We start from the raw sequence: 20,884 nt of genomic DNA, 5'->3' as shown, positions 1-20,884 counted from the left end.
AATCAGTCGTTTCCAGTGTAAATTTAGGGTCTGTGTTCAGCATTTAAACGTTTTTCATTCGTGTAGCGTTCAAGTGCTTCACGTTTACTTAAAATACTCTGTAAAATCGTACATAAACTTCATCTCCCACAATGCATGCTGATTTTGTGACCCGTAAAGTGATCCCGCCACTAGTTGGCAGTGTTTCCACAGCAGCGTATAACTGAGGCGTTTTTCCAATAAGTGATGCTGAGAAATATTTACGAATAATCCCAAAATGTACAAGAAGAGAAAGCGGTACGTCTCTTGTGTTATGAGGCCGTGTCTGTGGTAAACGTAGCCATACATTATAAATATACAGGATAAATTTGGCATTTTGGCTCCAAGATAAACAACAAATTGTCCAAGACTTAAAAGGCAGAGGGCAATCACAGCAGGATACGTTACAATCGGCCCTTTGAGGGCCACCATAATGCAGATGTGGCCCTTGATTTTGTCACGAATAAAATCATTTGTCTTTGTGTTGCTGTTTATAGAAGTCCCTACCTAATACACAGGGTCTGTGTTTAGCATTTTAACATTTTTTATTCGTGCAGCGTTCAAGTGCCTCACGTTTACTGGTTAATCTGCAGTATGAGGCGTCCTAGCAATCCTACGGCAATTCAGTTAGCAATGCACTCTCAGTAATCCAGGTACACAAATCCACAAAGTTGAATCAGTTCATCTGGACACAAGTTGGTTGTAGAGGGTGACTCCTTCAGTCTGAGCTGGTGGTGAATACCCCAACCTTATATACAGGCGACCGAAGCCGCCCATTGCACAACAATGGATTATCAGGTGATCAGGTCCATATGCAAGTCACAGTGAGCATGAATTACAATGGCCATGTGTGCCTTTCACATATGATTGTGGTATAGCCCTAATCACGGCATTGTAAGATGGTGATAGTGTACTCTCAGCACACACACCCCCCCCCCCACCCCACCCCCCCCTCGGTTCAGGGATGGTCGCTTAGTCAAAACGTCCAAGATGTGGAAGTAAAGCAGCTGAAAACACGACTCGGGTCACTGAGTTTGGAAAACTAACAACTGATTTTACAACCAACCGTCGCTGGATGTTCTAGGTTTACATTTAACTATTAAGGGAGCTGTGCTGTGTATCGTAGCTTCATTTATTCTATTATTCAATTTTTGAGTGTAATTAAATGACTGATGTTAAATGTGGTTCTTTACTGTAAAATTCTGTGATTTTTGAAAAACACAGTTCGTGAAATTAAGCTGATTTTCCTGCTTTAAAAACATCACATCACTGACGATCATTATTATGATCATCAAACATCCAAATATATTAAATATAGTCATCAGACGTCAGCTGGAGTTTTAACTTCTGACCACGAAAACAGCACTCGTCCTCTGGTCCCTTCACTTTTTTTTTAGAAATGAAATGTGCCTAATATTTATTGTACTATCTTTTATCTGCACTGTGTGTATTGTGCTGTTTGTATTTGTGTTCCGTGTTGCCTCCTGGTCCTGGAGGAACGTTGTTTAATTTCAAACTGGATAAAATAATATTAAAACTGGCACCAAACAAGCAAATAATTCATGTACCCACCAACATCTCACTTTCAAACCCAGTCCTGATGAATGGTGACCGTAATGATAAAACGGGGCCTAAACAACATCATGCTGAAAATATCTGAGTGAAAATACTTCATCGTCCACCTCATCTTCTCTCAGATCATTCTGACCTCGAAAACCTTCCTTCTAATCTACGTACGATTGATTAAAACTCCTCCAGAACGTTTCAGGTTCATCAGAGAATCGATCCGACCTCATAAAGCTGCGTACAGAAAAATACGTCGAGTTTATGAAGGTTCATGTCGACCTAAATGTTCGGACACGGAACGAGCCGAGATGATTGTTAAGCATCAGTTAAAGCGGACGAGTCGGGAATATCACGAACGCCGTGTACCGTTAAAGATTAGATGTTCTTTTTGACATGGGTCATGCCATGGGTCATGTAATTGATTGGCACCCTGTCTGTGACGTATTCCTAACCTGGACTCAGTGTTTATGGGTGGCACTGATAAATAACAGTAATATTTTAAACACTGGCAGCATTAAGTCGAGATGTAGGGTTCTGTATGTTTATATTATTGTAAAAACCACTTTATCTTTATCTCAGCTGGGCGCCATCTAGCGGGCACAATCGGCAGTACCTGCAGCAGACAGAATTGCCCACCTAGTCTGCTGGGTGGGAAAAGGCCTGTGCCTGTAAGGTGGACGAGTCTCATGGGTCTGCGCTCGCAAGTCGGGACAGGTGAAAATACCCTCCCCAAGCTTAACCAGGATGCCCATCAGCGGAAGAGTAATTGGCTATAACTAAATCAGGAGAAAAGGGAGAAAATGCATCAATAAATAGAAAATTAACCCACTTTATCCTGGTCAGGGTCACACTGATGGGAAACACCGGAATGCACACAGTACCAATTCATCACAGCACTTCTGCAACCCCTCCCAGCCTCAGACAGGGCAAATCACGCCTGTAGAGACACCCAGCAGGCCGATAGCACCTCAGAAGTGCCCTCATGGTAGTTGGGATCAGCCACACCGGTGCATCACATCTCTTCAAACACACGGTGCAGCATTAAAAATGAAACCCAGTCAGCTGCTGTGTGTTTATTTTATTTATTTTATTTATTTATTTATTTATTTGCTCTGTACGAGTCCCGGAGGTTTGCGATGCTCTTATCGATGACGGACCAGCGCCGTATTTCTGCTCCTGTCTAGAAAACGATGCTGTCGATTTTCCTCCGAGGAAACAATAACAGGTCACGCTGCAGCACATCCTGATCTGAACCGCACGACAGAACCGGAGCAGAACCAGCAGCTACGGTTCCCTCGTTTTCTCTCCGTCTTACCTTCCCAGCTTTTTTTCCTTTAATGGAATTACGTCTCGACTGTAACTCGACGCCGGCCGATATTTCTTTGTGTTCTCGGTGCTGAAGGCGGTGTGATCTGTTCCAGCGTTCCCTGTTCTCTTTCTTCCTCTCCTCGTCCCTCTGTGCTCCGGCGTGTAATTGATCTGGGATTTATAGGACACTTTCCAATCACTCTCCTCCTCTGTTTTTAATATCCGAGTCCTCACCAGCGTGAGCTCGAATCATTTCTTTCCCAGTACTTCCCAGTAGCTTTCCCTGCTAGTTCTGTGCTCTGTGTGTATTCGGTAAGTGTTTTATTGGTCTGTGCTCATGCATTAAAAAACTATATTTTTTTTACTTGAGCACAATGAGTGTTGAAGAGGATTTTTTTGTCCCTTTAGGCGAAGAACATGCTCAACCCGTGTAGTTAAATGTTTAACATGCCGCGTTTGACACTGCAATCAGATTTTTGACATGTTCTCTGCACTACATTTATTCTGACATGAAAACTGTCAAGTGAAAGTGGAACCCGCTCTGAGAATGCTTTCCTGACGTTATATATGTACGAGACGTCTCTCTGGCCTCGCGTACGTTTAACAGCCGTGTTATCTCGTCATTTCATCAACCACGGAGCTAAAGTACAGGGTCACACGGCTTCCCAATGCACCTCAAACCACAGCCTGTGTGCAATTAAACCCGTGGTAGTGCCCTCACTTGACATGCTATTTAGTTTGATTTATTAAGTCCCAATCTAGTCATATCCAATTCCCCGGTTTTATTTTCCCTCTGCTGCTGCACACTCCAATCACACAGGGATCAGAACAGCACACCAAGAGTCACGCACTGCTCTCCGTTATCCCCCGTCTCTGTGCAGCACCACGGCCAGCCAGCAGAGGCCGCAATTACAGCAGCGATATCCAGGTGGCGCAGCAGGATATTCCACTAGCACACCAGCGTCAAGATTCTGAACTCCTCTGTTCGAAACTTGGCGTTGCCACCAGTCGGCTGGGCACCATCTAGCTGGCATAATTGGCAGTGCCTGCAGGGAGGGATGACTGGGGTCTTTAAACGCTGTGTAAGGACCCTGATTGGCAGATAGCGAGGCGCCTGTGCAGAATGCATGAGTGAAAAAGGGTTCCGCTAAGGGCTGCGCGCGGGTCGGAGGAGGCGCGAGCACCAATATACCCTCCTCGACTGTAATCAGGGATCCACCAGCAGCGGAAGACAAACTGACTACGATAAATTGTGAGAAAATGCGACCAAATCAACCATTCGACCAAATTTCCCAACAGACACAGCCAGTCGAGTCTGTGAGGCGCCTGGTCGGTCGATAGCAGAGCTGACAGGGCGCAATAAGTATTGAAAAAAATCCCTATTTTTTAGAGCAATGAGAATTACTGAGCTGCGCATTTTTTATGTATTTGAACGCTGACGGATTTTTCTTTCTCTTTTATTGTGTGATTAATTTTAGTTAATTAAATTTAGCACAGAAAACTTTTCTGCTCCTTTAACTTTCAAATTTCTGCTTTTATTTAAGCACTGATGAGATTTTCTGCTTTTAAATGCTACCCAGTAATGTTTTAAAGCTTCTTGATTCTCTCTCTCTTCCATAAAACATCGTAGTTTTATATTTTTATATGTTTTCTGTTTTCTTTCTTGTTCTTCTCACTGACTAATTGAGCTGAAGACACTTCCCTGACACTCGTATCTTTCTTTCCTCTTCATGTTCCGCAGATTCACTCAATAACGACCGGCTGTGTTTCCACTCGGTGTTTTTGTTCACTATAGTGGAGCTTATTTCTTTATTTACTCTTCAATATTATTTATGGGTGGTTATGATTAAGCTGAAATGTTTAGTGCATCTTTTTTACTTCATGTCTCTTTATTTATTTTTTTCTGCACTTCTAAACAGCTCACCAACTTTCTCCTGCTCTCACTGGATAATGGTATAAATGAGCAACCTCATAAAGTCTTACTGCTATCATAGATGCTCGGGTCCAATTATAAACAAACCCTGTAAATAAGCACACAGAAAATGAGCTCCATCCAAGAAAGGACCATACCAGTCTACCTACCATCTCAGCTCTGGGGTGCGTCCACATTAACGTTAACATATTCCCACCTAAATGTGCACGTGTGAGGAGTTTTAAAATGTGAATCGCGTGTCCACAGCACTAATAAACGTCCCCAAACAAAATGTAGAAACTCTCTGGCTGTGTTTCTCTTTCATCTGCTAATCAGATCAGCGCTCCAAGTCTGAAATCCCCCAAAAATTAATTGCTCGGGTGCGTCACGGTGCCTGGGGAGCTCACGCTAATCTCGCCCAGATGCCCAGAGTTGGCGAGCGGCGCCTCGAAAGTCTGAGAGCTTGTTTATCACTGGTGCACGTGGTAGATCGACATCGGGAGGTCATGTGTGTAGGCTGCACAGTTTACTGTGTTCACTTCCTAACGCACCCTGTGTGTGTGTGTGTGTGTGTGCGTGTGTGTGTGTGTGCGCGTGTGTGTGTGTGTGTGTCTCAGGAGACACGCTGCGCTCGGGACGTATCACCGGACTGACGGTGAACGGCGGCTGGTCGGCGTGGAGCTCGTGGACTCAGTGCAGCCGCGACTGCAGCTCCGGACTGCGCAGCCGCAAGAGAACCTGCACGAACCCCAAACCCAAATACGGAGGAACCACATGTCTGGGTCCCGCACAGGAGTACCAGGAGTGCAACACCACGCCCTGTCCAGGTAAATGCACACACACTCCACACATAAAGGACCCCTACTGCTCCACCTGGAACTGGAACCCAGGACCTTCTTGCTGTGAAGCGACAGTGCTACCCACCGAGCCACCGTGCCGCCCTAATTAGTAATCAGTTTCTAAATGACTCTAGCTGTTAGTAATTTTACACTGGAGTAATGCTAGCAGGAATATCATATCGTTAAAATGCTTCCATACGCTTGTCTGAACGGACCAATCACATCGCACAGGCACCCGCTTATATAGTTTAAAGATAAAGTTTGCTGGCTTTATGGGTTTTGGAGGAAGCACGTGCCAGCCTTCAACCTCTGGGTTTGATCTGAACCCGGATCTCAGTGCTGGTGGGCAAAACCACAACCTGTTTTGCACCACAGACCGGTTTCATGTAAGATATCATTTCACAGACCGGCGGGGGTGGAAAATCTGTGTGAATCCTGAGCTTTTTTTATTGCAACGATACTCTGCTCCCACCTAGTGGTGATTGAAGAGTTTTGGAAATGTAATAGCTCTTGTAGCGTCTCTAATTATTAATTCTTTCTATGCGGCCTGGTAATAAATGACCCACGGACAGGTACTGGTCCATGCCCCGGTGGTTGGGGACCACTGTGCTAGCATATTAGAGTGAATATCTGTGATATGAATATTTCTGTGGTGTTTTATGAAGCGTGGGATGAAATAAGAGAAGTTTGAAGTCGTCTCAGATCTTCCAGAGTTTGCTGCATCGATAATCTGACTTCATGCTTTCCTCATCCTAACGAATGACATGATCTCTGTTTCCAACCTCATTCCTTCAGTTTTAGGATCCGATCGTTTTACATGAGGAGAACGAACAGATGAGATTTTGCTATTAATTACAAACGAACAGCGGCGTGTGTGTGTGGAGTGTGTTTGGAGTCGGCGTGAACGATACACGCACCGCGCAGTAAAAGCCAATTAGCTGAGTTTACTCGAGCAGTTTGAGGAAAATGATTGTCTCGACACGACTCGGTACATGAACACGACGCTTAACACGTTTCATTTTACAGCGGCAGCACTTCCAACTTTTTATATTTATACTGATTATAAAAGTTTTTCTTTTACATGTTTTACCACCGATCTGTCCTGGTTGGATCACTGAGGACCCGGGTTTTCTCAGAAATGACTGGGCACAGCGCAGTACCACGCCCCAAACAGGACGCCGAGCCATCACGGAAACATTCTCAGATCATTTAATGTTGATACAGGGCAGCACGGTGGCTCGGTGGGTAGCACTGTCTCCTCACAGCAAGAAGGTCCTGGGTTTGATTCCCAGGTGGAGCATTCCGGGCCCTTTCTGTGTGGAGTTTGCATGTTCTCCCCGTGTCTGTGTGGGTTTCCTCTGGGAGCTCCGGTTTCCTCCCACAGTACAAAATTGTCCATGACAGTTTTTGATATTAATCTTGTGTAAGCAGTAACCAAAGTGTAAAACATGACGTGAAAATCCGAATAAATAAATAAATAAATAATGTCGATCCTTCCTAAATACACCTCTCTTGATTTCTGTGTGTGTGTGTGTGTGTGTGTGTGTGCAGTGGACGGTAGCTGGTCGTGTTGGTCCTCGTGGTCCAGATGTTCGGCGACGTGCGGCGGAGGTCATTACATCCGCACCCGTTCCTGCAGTAACCCCCCTTCCGCCTACGGAGGGGACATCTGCCTCGGCTTACACACCGAGGAGGCTCTGTGCAACACACAACCTTGTCCAGGTACACACACACACACACACACACACACACACACACACACACATTAAACATAAATATGCACTGTTGGACCTCTGAGCAAGGTGCTTAACCCTCAGTTTGTTAAATAACATTCAATTATTATTATTGTATTCTGCTTTGGATCAAAGTGTCTATAAATGACATAAATGTAAATAATACAACTTCTTTATATAGCCAAAAGTTTGTGGACGCCTGAATATAAGCTTGATAAAAGATTTTGAGAGTGCTCACATAGTCAGGGACCGATGTTAGACCTGTAAGCCTGGCTCACAGTAGACATTCCAATTAACCCCAAAGCAGTTCACAAGGGTTGAGGTCTGGGTTTTTTCCTGGCGCGGTCACTGGGGGTCCTTCACATCAAGCCCATCAAACCTTGGTCAGTAAAGCGCCTCCACCTCACTGTTGGCCTCCAAATTTTAAAGCGTATGATTTATTTTAGGAATCATATGAAATGAATACACCTGTTGACAGTGGGCGTGGCTGAACTCACCTGAACTCTGTGATAAGGAGGGGTGTCCACATACTTTCTTCTAAATACTTGTGTTATGAAAGGTAGATTTCCTATATTATTTGATAAAAATAACTCAAAATAAGTGTTCTGGTGACATTTGGAAACACACAAAGCGCCGGGGCATCTCCCAGAGGCAGCCAATCCACCTTCTGCATGCTTTGGGGGGGTGTAAGGAGAGACAGGTTGCTGCTGCACCACTGTGTTACATGCATTTTGCATTAAAATAAGAGATAAAAGGAGCTCATGCGTTCACATGTAGTACAAACAGTGTGTGAAAATAGGGGAAAATATAGTGAGTGAGTGACACACGCAGCCCTGATGTGCACAGGACGAAAATTGCGCCCCTGTTAGTGCGTATAAACACAAGCGTGCTCGAGAAACTGAAAGGCTGGCGCTCTGTCGTCGCTAATGTAGCGTATAAAAGCTCGGCCGGTCGAAAAACTGAAATCAGAACGTCGCGTTTTATGGCGAAGCGAAGCATGAACGCAGCATCACAAAAGCCGGGAGAGGAGAGGTCGAGTCGAACCCCCACATTCAACCGAAACACAACGGCTGAGATGAACGAGGATCCTGCGTCCAAATGTCAGTTTGCCCATTAGTCCGAGTCGGAGTGAAACTACCCGCTGACCTTTCGGCTGCTCCGCCCGTCACCCTGTTTATTACTATCGCCCGGGATGAGAGGACGGACGAGGGGAGTGAATGCTAATGAAGACGGAGCGGCGTGCTAGCTTATACACCTTTCATTAAGCTTTATGTCTCCACCACTAATTACTTTTCATTGCTTTGTGTACATTTTAATGAATTTTAACTTTAATGCCTCATAAAGCTCTGAAATGTTTTCCTTGTAACGTAAATGTCACCGTTTATCGCGTTGCCACGTTGCGTCCTGTGCCGCTGTTTTGGGTCGTAAAGACACTAAAGCTTTTTAATATTTATTAAGCATTAAAAATGACCGAGCTGTAAATACGCCACCTGTCTGGGACGGCCTGTGTTGTTCCCGAATAATATAACACACCTGGAGTCGTGACGTTCTGTGTGGTGTGTTGTTTCTGTCCTTCCTGTCAAGCTAAACCAACACCCAGGTGCACTGTTGGACCCCTGAGCAAGGCTCCTAACGGTTGCGTAACTATATTATATGATTGAAAGTTTGTGGACACCTCGACAAAAGCTTGATAAACGCCCCAGTCCGAAATCTTGCTGCTCATTAAGTACAGAGAGCTTTTGCGAGGTCAGGAACTTTTTTATTACAGAGAGACAGAGAGCCTCAGCACAGACAACGGACCACGTTACTCTCTGTGTATCCTTCCACTGCTCATGAGGTGCAGTCCACCATCAATATACGTTAATATACTCCACACATAGGGTCTGTTTTGTGCATCATATTCATATCTTTGCGTATTTTTGGGGATGTGGGAAGAAACCGGAGTACCTGGAGGAAACCCACACAGACTCAGGGAAAAGATTAACTTCTTACAGACAGTGAGTGGAGCCAAGGATCGAACCCAGATCCTTAGGAACCATGTTGCTGTGCAGCACCTACCCTTGATGGGTGACTTACAACTGAGACTGTATACATTGCAAGCAATTAAGGGTTAAGGGCCATGTTCAAGGGCCCAACAGTGGCAGCCTAGCAGATGTGTGGCTTGAACCAGTGACCTTCCAGTTAGTAGTCCTGTACTTTAATCTACAGGTGAAACCCGTATAAACCTGGTTCATGTGTTTGGGTATTTTACAGAGAGCTGGTCTGACTGGTCTGAATGGTCCCACTGCGACTCGTCCGGCTCTCAGGTCCGCCTCCGTCACTGCGACGTTCTCTTTCCCACCGGGAACCAGTGTTCAGGGAACAGTACAGAGACCCGTCCCTGTCCGTCCGACTCCAACTTCATTCCAGGTAGAGACACACACAAACACACACACACACACACACACACACACACTACTGTACATCATCACCCCATTACTGCCACATCATCTCGCCACTGCTGCCACATCATCACCCCACTGCTGCCTCAATCACCCCACTGTTACCACATCATATCACCCCACTGCTGTACATCATCACATCATCACCCCACTGCTGCCACATCACATCATCACTCCACTGCTGCCACATCACATCATCACCCCACTGCATCACCCCACTGCTGCCACATCACATCATCACCCCACTGCTGCCACATCACATCATCACTCCACTGCATCACCCCATTGCTGTACATCATCACATCACCCAACTGCTGCCACATCACATCATCACCCCACTGCATCACCCCACTGCTGCCACATCACATCACCCAACTGCTGCCACTTCACATCATCACCCCACTGCATCACCCCACTGCTGTACATCATCACATCATCACCCCACTGCATCACCCCACTGCTGCCACATCACATCATCACCCCACTGCTGCCACATCACATCATCACCCCACTGCTGCCACATCACATCACCCAACTGCTGCCACATCACATCATCACCCCACTACTGTACATCATCACACACACTACTGCCACATTATCACCCCACTGCTGCCACATCACATCATCACCCACATTGCTGCCACATTGTCATCTGACTGCTGTCACATCACATCATCACCTTACTGCTGTATATTATCACCCCACATTACTGCATCCTCCTCATCTGCGTCCTGCAGCTTCCTTATTTACACTGAGCAGGAACTAAAGGAAACAGGAAATATATCATATATAATCCTAATATAACACAGTCTGTACCGAGTGCAGGGTACACAGACTCCCGCTTCAATTCCTATCGACAAAACGTAACATAAGACCCGCCAACCATCGATTGTGGCTTCACGGGGCTAATTAGTGGCTCGTCTCGTCTCTCATCAGAGTTTCCTGATCGATCTCTCGCATTACAGTAATGCAGCGCCGGAGCCAATTTGCATTTCTACACAAAGAGGAAGAGAGCTCGACATGGTGTGATTTTAACAGAACCTCAGCACTGATCTGTACGATTTATAATATACAGAATATAAACACCAGACAATAGCTTGGTGAGTTCTGTATAAAAATCAGCCTCACTAATGCTGAACTGAAGCGCATCCCCACAGCCATGTTCCAAAAATCTTGCTACAGCAGAAAAAAAAACGACCCAGCTCCGGATCCCGAGCCGAGCCGAGCGCTCTGCTACACGTATATTCTCCTCCGTTAGCTCTGAACGTGTGAATATGGAGATGAGTTTGATCAGTCTCAGGACTCGGTACCGAGAGGACGTTGGCACTTTTCCATCAGAATTCATTATAGACGCCTTTGGAAACACTTCATTACGGGGCTTCATTTCATTTAATTACGCCTGGCATTCACCGCGGGAGGCACAGAGGGTGCCAGCTTTGTTATTAGCTGTTTGTTTTGCTCTTATCAGCTAACACCGGTGTTTTGTTCTCCTTCTCCTCAGAGATTTCTGTAGCCCACTCGAGTCACACGGACCGGCGCTGTGGAGGTAATCACTCACATACGCTGTGTTACATGCTGCCAGCATACATCACACACTCACATTTATACAGCAAGTCTTCAGCAACCTCGCTCACCTCACTGTGTGGAGTTTGCATGTTCTCCCTGTGTCCATATGGGTTTCCTCCGGGTGCTCCGGTTTCCTCCCACAAATTCATGCATAATAGGAACTACTTCAAATTGCCCTGTGTGTGTGTGTGTGTGTGTGTGTGTGTGTGACAATGTGTGCAAGTGTGTGTGAATGTGTGCAAGTGTGTATATGTGTGTGTGTGTGTGGTCAGAGAGAGTATGTGTGTGTGACTGTGACTATGTGTGCAAGTGTGTGTGTGACTGTGTGCAAGTGTGTATAAGTGTGTGTGTGTGTGTGACTGTGTGCAAGTGTGTATAAGTGTGTGTGTGACTATGTGTGCGTGTGTGTGTGTGTGTGTGTATCTGTGAATGTGTGTGAATGTGTGAGTGTGACTATATGTGCAAGGTGTGTGTGTGTGCGTGACTATGTGTGCAAGTGTGTGTGTGTGTGTGTGACTGCGTGTGCAAGTGTGTGTGTGTGTGATGGACTGGCGACCTGCTTTTCAGACCCACTGCGACCCTGACCGTAACAAAGCAAGATTTTTCAACACAGTGCTCATAATAACTATTTAATATATGAATTAAATGTATAGGGTAAATACATGAAGTCTAAACTATACAGTCATAAGTATGTGGACACCCTGCTCTGTGTCTTCGTACAGACTTTAACGTGTTCCACATGATCGCCGTGGGTCTGAGCAGCTCCATTCTGGGCTGTTTGGTCACCCTGCTGGTCTACACCTACTGCCAGAGATACCAGCAGCAGTCACACGACGCCACCGTCATCCATCCCATCTCGGCCGTGCCTCTCAACACCAGCATCACCAACCACATCAACAAACTGGACAAATACGACACGGTGGAAGCCATCAAGGTCAGTACAGTTTCATTCTGCCTTCGTTATTCTGTTATTAATGTGGGATTCGAATCAAACTGCTTGTGATTGTGAACGTAACGTGTTCTCTGTACGTGAGTCTGTCTCAGTCTGAAAAGCCATCAGTGTCTCACACACTCATACGCTGCTCCAAACACCTTAATACGTTTATTTTGTAGTTATCAGTGATATGCTGATGTTAAAACACATCTGTACACTTTATTACTCAGGTTTAGGTTAAACAAAACTATAGGAACTCCTCAATTATGGTGTAATTAGCAACGATTTTTAATTCATTTTAATGGGGGGTAGTTGTAGCCCCACATTTGCAAGAACTGGAAATGAACCCAGTTTGCCGGATGCTTAATCAAGGTAGAACAAACAAACAAAAAGCAGTGGCCAAAATAACAGAAACATCCGCAGCCACAGTGGAGACAGTGCTCAGAGCGCCTGCGATGACCAACCCAGGGGCGGCAAAGGCTCATTTTTTATTAGCAGCTATGGGTCGTGTTTAAATATTACACAGCCACAGCGGAGAAAGCGCTTAGAGCGCCTGTGGCAACCAAGTTCTCAAAAAAGAGGAAAGAAATCAAACCCAGATCCAACCGGGTCGGCATTTTTTTTAGAAGCAGCTATGTGTTGTGGTTCTCCAATGTGCAAAAAAGTGCATGTTCTAATATTAGCTGTCAAGAATTTAGAGGTTTAACCATCTACAGTCCATAACATTATTATAAAAACCAATAAAATCATGCTTGTGTGATGAGAATAAGCACACGGGGGAAATACTGCAAAAAATCCTCCTCAGTAAAACAGACTTCATGCTGAAACCGTCTCTCTCTCTCAGCGTTCAGACTCTTTAGCTCTGAGCTTATCTGAGAGACAGAGACACGCGGTGAAAACGTGTCGCTGTAGATAAAGATGTTTATAATCAAGTGTCATTTCTCATTCTTTTATTTGAAAAATGATTCAGAAGTATTTGACATTTTCTATTAGATGCACATAAACTCTGTTATCGTGAGGATGGAAGGTTTATATATCCGACAGCGCTGGCATTTCAAAGCACCGCGCACTACGCCGGGAAACATTCACACAGCTTTTTAAAAAGGGCACAAATACTGGTGTAAACTACTGTTAAACTTTCATTAAATAGTTTCTACACAGAGCAGGAGGGGCGAATGTTTAATCACCTAAAGCTGCATGAGCTGGATCAGGTGGGTCAGGAGCTCAGCACGGCAGCAGGATACTGGATGTACTGGATATAGTGGTGCAGCGGTGAAATACACTAGCCCAGTGGTCCCCGGGCCTCACAGAAAGAATAAATAATTAGAGACGCTACAAAAGCAATTACATTTCCAAAACTCTTCAGGTGTTATTGTCTCCAATCACCACTAGGTGGGAGCAGCGTCTCATTGCAGCGAAAAAAGCTCAGGATTCACACTGATTCTCTATTCTATAGTTTCTCTATTATAAGTCCCCCGTCCCCGTCGGTCTGTGAAATTATATCTTATATGAAACCGGTCCGTGGTGCAAAAAAGGTTGGTGAGCGCTGCACTTGCCCACAACTACTGAGATCTAGGGTTCAAATCTCTGCTGTGCTATCGACCGGTCAGGCTGGTCCTCAGTACCAGATAAAATAAGGAAGCTTGCATCATTATGGACAGTTGGCATAAATGCTGCCTAATTTGGTTCAGGCACCAGAATGATCCACTTTGGTGACCCCAAAATACAATTTAGGGCAGCTGTAGCCTAGTGATTAAGGTTCTGATCCAGTAATCAGAAGGTTGCCGGTTCAAGCCCCACCACTGCCAGAATTGCTTAGATTTTATATCGTCACAACTGTAAGTCACTTTGGATAAAAGCGTCTGCAAATGTCTCTGATAGATAGATAGATAGATAGATAGATAGATAGATAGATAGATAGACAGACAGACAGACAGACAGACAGACAGACAGACAGACAGATACTTTATTGATCCCAAAGGAAATTAAAGTCCCAGTAGCATTATACATCAATACACGCTATAAAAATTCAACAATATAAGTTCGAAAAAAACAGCACAAACATAACCAAGATTAAAGGTAACCTGAGTTTTACATATATTGCATAACTACAGAGCAGTTATTAATAATAGTAAAACATGAAGTTATTTACAGTAATAAATACATCAATAAGTGTTTCGAATTAATGTATTTTAATCCTTATGATTTAATAGTCTGTGGTTCACAGGTCTGAATGTGTAGTGTTAGCACAGCTGCTAAATAATTATTTTTAAATTCTAACATTAATTTTAAAGGTATTTTTATCGGTGTGTCTTTTGTGCATTATTGTCCCTAATACTTTTAATCCCGCACTCTTTATTATAATAGCACATTAGTGAGGAATGACGGATCCTCTTAATAATCTGTGATACAGGATCAATCATATTCACGTGTTTATAGTGTTTCTGATGGGCGTCAGTTCGGAGGATTCAGTCCTGATTTGGTTCTGCTCCCTTCCTCTTCACAGCCCGATGTTTCTGTACTCTTGCCCCTGGATGACCACAGCATGCGCCAGGCTTTATCCACTAACACTGGCGTGACCCGACGCCTGGAGATTTTCTACTAACTCTCGATCAGCACATGTCCTCTTCCTCCGTCTGTCCTCCCCCGTGACTCTCTCGTTCTCTGGCAGGTGTGCTCATGCATTCCTTCTCCCGATCTCTTCACCTCCATCCCATCCTACAGCACACACGGGGGCACACGGGCGGGCGGCGGCGGGGTGGAAGTTTCTGCCCCCTGTGTGTTAGTGTCAGTGTGAAACGCCCATGTCGGTCATGCTCTTCACTTCTTATTCTTTAACATTTTCATTTCAGTTTGTGTTTGTGTCCATAATGAATCAGATGTTGATTTATTGCTTTTGATGGTTGTTTTAAATGGTCCCAGTTTGGTCTGCACCCTCATCTTTTTTATTTTGGTTTAGACATTCAAACACTGGGGACGTAAAGTGATTAAAAATTAGGGAAACAAAAGAGAGTAAAAGGAAAAACAGTAGAACGAGTTAGGGAATCAGGGCAGTAATTGCTCAGCGGTTAGAGTACAGGACTAGTAATCTTAAGGTTGCCGGTTTAAGCCCTTAACCCTCAATTCCTCAAATTGTATTCAGTGATAATTGTAAGTCACTTTGGATAAAAGCTTCTGCTAAATGCCGCAAATGTAAATAAACAATAAAAATCAGGTTTGTTTGCACACACAAGGAATTTGTTTCCGACTGTTAGCAGCTCTACAGTATACCGACAATGTACTTTTAACAACATAACAGCGTAAAATAAATAATAAGACAGCCGCTCAGGTGGCGCAGCAGTAAAATACGCCAGCACACCAAAACTGGGCTAAATGAGCAACGTTCGGCTGTTGTTCATACAGGGTGGGAGCCGGATAGGGTCTCTCTCATAACTGCTGCAATTACGACCTCTGCTGGCTGATTGATGGCACTGCACAGAGTCGAGGAATGATGCTGATCAGGGTGTGGCTCTCCATGCACAGGGCTGAGCCACATATGAACTCGCCTCGTGCGGGTGAAACGATGCAGTCGGCTACTGCACACGTGTCTGAGGGGGGGTGTCAGTCTCGCTCTCCTCAATCAGGTAGGGGGGTCAGCACCAGTAGAGAGGAAGCATGACGCAGGGAAGAAGGGAGAAAATGCATTAAAAATTAATAAATAATACGACATGTTAAACACGGAATTTTGAAAAAAAGAACTAGAGAAACTAGGTAGCCAGATTAGGAGGGCTGGGAAAAATAAGAAAACCACAAGAACTCGTAAAACACAAACTAGAAGGACTGAGAGAATAAATTAACCAAAGGAACTAATGAAACAGACACTGGAGGATTGAGAAGACCAGGAGACGTGGACTAGAGGGAACCAGGGGTTCAAACACATTAGGAAATCAGGGGACTGGATGGCTTAGAGTTCAAGGAAAGCAAGGGAACCAGAGGACTTAGGAACTAGAGTAACAGAAGGGGAAAATGAAAAGAAGGGCATCCAGGAATAGAGAACTCAACCCAGTACATGTGCTGCTCCTGATCTGTAGACGAGGTACTGATAGTATTCCGGAGTGTTACTGCGCATCACTGGCTCACGCCGTCATCACGAACATTTGCTTTTTATTTTAAAATTACGTTTGAGTCGTTTACGTGGAGCCTCACGCACGTCTCTCTCTCGTCCGCAGGCTTTCAATAAGAACAACTTGATCCTGGAGGAAAGGAATAAATACTTCAACCCTCAGCTCGCTGGAAAAACCTACACCAACGCCTACTTCACAGACCTGAACACCTACGACGACTATTGATCCTGGATCTCTACGACCGGTGCTTCTTTAATTTGCGATTTCTTCACCACCGCGGCCAGTACATGGATTTGTTTTTAATTTTATTATGATTTGATGTTTGACTGTTTGATGTTTTCTGTGGGACCATTTTAACAATCACGTGTCGATGGACCTTCACCAGACTAACAAGAACATGAAGCTCTTCTGCTCTTCTAATAGAGCAAAACAAAAAACACAAACGGCATCTCTGTGGTGCTGAAACGTTCTGAAAACTTCTCATGGAGGGATCTCTGCACCTCTGTGCTCTCGATAAAGGAAACACTCTGGGACTTCAGCAGGACGGCGTGTTTGCATGATTTCCATTCGCTGTGTTTTTGTTTTATTGGTCTGCATGGTTGCCAGCACTGACCAGAATGACCAGAGAGAACCTGACCCAGCGGCGACCCTGCAGTGCCCTCGTGCCTCCTACATTGGTGCCCAAAAAACGCCGTGTTTGTTTACTACAGTGGGGATACGTGCTTTCATCTCCTGTACAGCACCTTTAACTCAAACCGTCCGTCTGCGTAGCTTCCGTAGATTTAACCGTTATATTCTGTGTTCATCATTCTGTCCCGCCGGCAGCGTCGTGTCATTTTAACACAAGCGAATTAACGCTCTAAACACACCGCAACATTTTTTATAACTAACGTTTTGCTAATTTGAACTAAGACCATGAAGGATCAGTATCATTAATGAACCGTACGCTCATATTTTTAAAGGGACGATAATCTGTTTCATCTGTTATTATCAAAAAACAAAAGCTGTAATCATTTCTTTAAAATAAATAAAGAATGCCGTATTTTCTGGACGTATTCTCATCTGCAGCTGTATAAAAAACTTCGAATCCCAGCTGTGCCATCGCCCGACGTGATTGGCTGTGTCTGATGGTGGGCGGGCTGAAGGGTTTCCTCATTACTGCTGTAATCGCGACCTCTGCTGGCTGGTCGAGGCACCTGCACACAGACGGTAAATAACAGAGATCAGTGCACAACTCGATTGGGAGAAAAAGGGAAAATCCATAAATAAAAGGCATTAGCCTCCATAAATATTTACAGTTTATTCAGACCTTACTCTCCTGTCTTTATCTGTCCGGTTCTCATGAGTCTGCGCCCACCGTAGCCCCAGATTCCTGTGCACGGGCGACACTAATAGAACCCCGCGTGTGCTTCTGTTGTTCTAGCTCGTCCACCTTTAAATTCAACATGTCGTGTGTCTTGAGATGTAAAAAAAAGATATTATTTTACAATACAAGCACAGCTTACAAGTGCAGCTTCCACTGTGTGGTCGGTGCCTGCACCAGCTATGGACGATCAGTTCTTAAAAGCTTGTAAGCTGATGCAGGTCGGAGAGGTCGGAGGGAGCGCACGATAGTCTCAGCTCTCTTCAGCCAGCATAAATCTAACAGCAGGGAATTGGAGACGACCGGATTGGGAACACATGGTGGGGGAAAAGAACGTCCAGGAACTACGGTATAAATCCGTCGCTGTGATTCGTTTCTGTTTCATTTTTATACCAGTTTTGTTTGTTTGTTTGTTTTTTATCTGTTTGCTTGTTTTATTGTGCATAAATTAAAGCAGCTTGTTACAGCTGTGTGTGTGTGTGTGTTTGGGTGATTCGGTGCTGCGTAAGCGTTTAATAAACCACCGTGATGGATGGTGAACCTTACCGAGTCAGGATGCGTGAAGGATACTCCGCCGTGACGCCCATGCTGGATCGGAGTCGCCGGACGTGGCTACACACATGAGCGCCGCTCTCCATCAACCTTCAACCCGATGAGCTCGGCGTGTTTAGAGGCTAATCGGGCGCGCGCGATTAATCAACTCCCGGCGTGCTGCCGAAACGCTGATCCGGTCGGTTCCGGCGCAATCGATCACTGTTTACCTTGAGCTGAGTTTAAACGACCGCGCCCGTCCCTCAGGGTCTCTCTGTATTTCGGGTAAGTCTAAGTGTCGAGTCATGTGACATGCAGAGGGATGTGAGTTCTGCTCCATTTACGCTAACGTGGAAACTGGTGAACGTCTGCGAGGACCAAATTCACACCAGCACGACCGTCTGACCTTCATATAGATCTGGAGTCGCTCATGGAAACAGTTTCCCACCAGGAATCGGTGCTGCACGACTCCAGCAACCCAGGTTCAGTCTCCAGCTCTGGTCTGGACAGGTTCCTTCTGGGTATCCTGTCATCCTATACACTCACTCACTCACTTTCTTAACCCGCTTATCCAATCAGGGTCGGGGGGGTGCTGGAGCCTATCCCAGCTTTTCAATGGGCGCAAGGCACACAGTAACACCCTGGACGGAGCGCCAGTCCATCACAGGGCAGACACACACATACACACACACAAACACACTTACATACACACACGAACACATACACACGTACATGCACACAGGCACACACATACACACAAACACACGTACATACACACACACACACACACACACACACACACACACACACACACATTCACCTATAGGGCAATTCAGTGTCTCCAATTAGCCCGACTGCATGTTTTTGGACTGTGGGAGGAAACCAAAGCAGACATGGGGAGAACATGCAAACTCCACACAGAAAGGACCCGGACCGCCCCGCCTGGGAATCGAACCTAGGACCTTCTTGCTGTGAGGTGACAGTGCTACCCACCAGGCCACCCCAGAGCTTCTGTACAGTGTAACTAAATCATTTTAATAATGTGTTATGACAGGGTACTGGACTAGTAATCGAAAGGTCACTGGTTCAAGCCCCACCACTGCCAGGTTGTCACTGTTGGGCCCTTGAGCAAGGCCCTTAACTTTCAATTGCTTAGACAATATACTGTCACAGTACTCTGAGTCGCTTTGAATAAAAGCCTCCGCTAAATGCTGAAAATGTAAATGTGTTGTTTTTATTAAGTTGCCTTTATGGAGGATTATAAATCAGAAAGTGAGTCATCTGATATCAGCGTTGATTATCTTTTAAATGAAGTTCTTCCGAAGTCTGGATTGTAACGGGAACGTTTGTACCTTTATTCACACCTGAAGCAGTGAGAACTGAGCGGTGTGTGTTTAGTGTTCAAGGTTATTTCTTTAATTCCTCGCTCTCTCCGGGGTGCTCAGTGTTAACGTGGCGTTTGGACGAGGTGATGATGTGAGGGCGCGGTGCGAGACCCGCTGCTGTCGAGACTCTTGGACCAATTAATAGGAACGTCGAGCCGCTAATCCCAGCGCTCATGTTACAGCGACAGCTCCAGAAACTCCATTCGGTCTGTACACCAGCACTGGGAACACTGGGAGCACTGGGAGACCTGAACGCTTCAGCCATGGATCTGTGCTAAATGAAATTGAAGTGAATCCATTATTAGCTTTTTAAGGTGACTTTATTAAAACATATTCATTCGTTGTCTGCTTTACCACCACTTTATCCTGGTCAGGGTCTCTGTGGGTGCAATTCATTGGCTGGAAGGTAGGAAACACCCTGGACAGGTCACCAATCCATCACAAGGCAAACACACACACCACACACACACTAACAATTCAGGGTCTCCAATTAACCCGGCTGCACGTCTTTGTACTGCGGGAGGAAACCGGAGCTCCCGGAGGAAACCCACACAGACACGGGGAGAACATGCAAACTCCAAACAGAAAGGACCCGGACCGCCCCGCCTGGGAATCGAACCCAGGACCTTCTTGCTGTGAGGCGACAGTGCTACCCACCGAGCCACAGTGAGTTTAAAACTGAGCACCAACTTAAATATCAGCAAAGCAAAGTTTCTTATTCCATTCCACTGTGGTTTACAAGGTGTAACATAAAGCCTCCACAAGGGGGCATTTGCATAGTTAATTATTATTATAATTTTTCTCTGCGACCCATTTTTTTTCCGGCTTGTGACCCCTGCTGTACAGCATCGCCCCCAACAGATCATTTGATCACAGATTTGGTACAGTTTATACGCCCGGCGCTTCCTAATGCAACCCTTCTATTTATCCGGGCTTGGGACCAGCACTTGGGAGTGCACTGATGTCAAGTGCATACTGTCATGCACCTAGTGTATTCATGAGCCCAGCCTGGGATTCGAACCCTCGGTGCCGTCAGCGATTCTCAGTTTGTGGTTTCCTCCCCTTAATTTGATTGATGCTGTATGTGGGTTTATTTTTGGGACGGTTGCACCACCTGACGTTCTTGTACACACTTTCTGATCACAAGAATGTGGTGGAAAGGTCCTGGGTTTGATCCCCAGGCGG

The 20,884-nt window shown here is 45.4% G+C and overlaps 1 protein-coding gene across 1 annotated transcript in view; it reads left to right on the top strand.

Annotated features, from left to right (window-relative positions):
* sema5a (sema domain, seven thrombospondin repeats (type 1 and type 1-like), transmembrane domain (TM) and short cytoplasmic domain, (semaphorin) 5A) overlaps positions 1 to 18,249 on the top strand; it is a 124,071-nt gene extending 105,822 nt beyond the window's left edge. The window contains exons 18-23 of the mRNA XM_062985554.1: positions 5,422 to 5,631; positions 7,195 to 7,365; positions 9,630 to 9,785; positions 11,319 to 11,363; positions 12,106 to 12,317; positions 16,526 to 18,249. Of these exons, the coding sequence (XP_062841624.1) occupies positions 5,422 to 5,631; positions 7,195 to 7,365; positions 9,630 to 9,785; positions 11,319 to 11,363; positions 12,106 to 12,317; positions 16,526 to 16,645 (914 nt within the window). The 3' untranslated portion in view covers positions 16,646 to 18,249. The remainder of the gene's footprint in view (positions 1 to 5,421; positions 5,632 to 7,194; positions 7,366 to 9,629; positions 9,786 to 11,318; positions 11,364 to 12,105; positions 12,318 to 16,525) is intronic.
* Positions 18,250 to 20,884: the final 2,635 nt, after the last annotated feature.

Source organism: Trichomycterus rosablanca, chromosome 23 (assembly GCF_030014385.1).
Source record: "Trichomycterus rosablanca isolate fTriRos1 chromosome 23, fTriRos1.hap1, whole genome shotgun sequence".
Classification (NCBI taxonomy): Eukaryota; Metazoa; Chordata; class Actinopteri; order Siluriformes; family Trichomycteridae; genus Trichomycterus; species Trichomycterus rosablanca.
The sequence above is the reverse complement of the archived record's forward strand: the minus strand, read 5'-3'. Positions and strand labels throughout refer to the sequence as shown.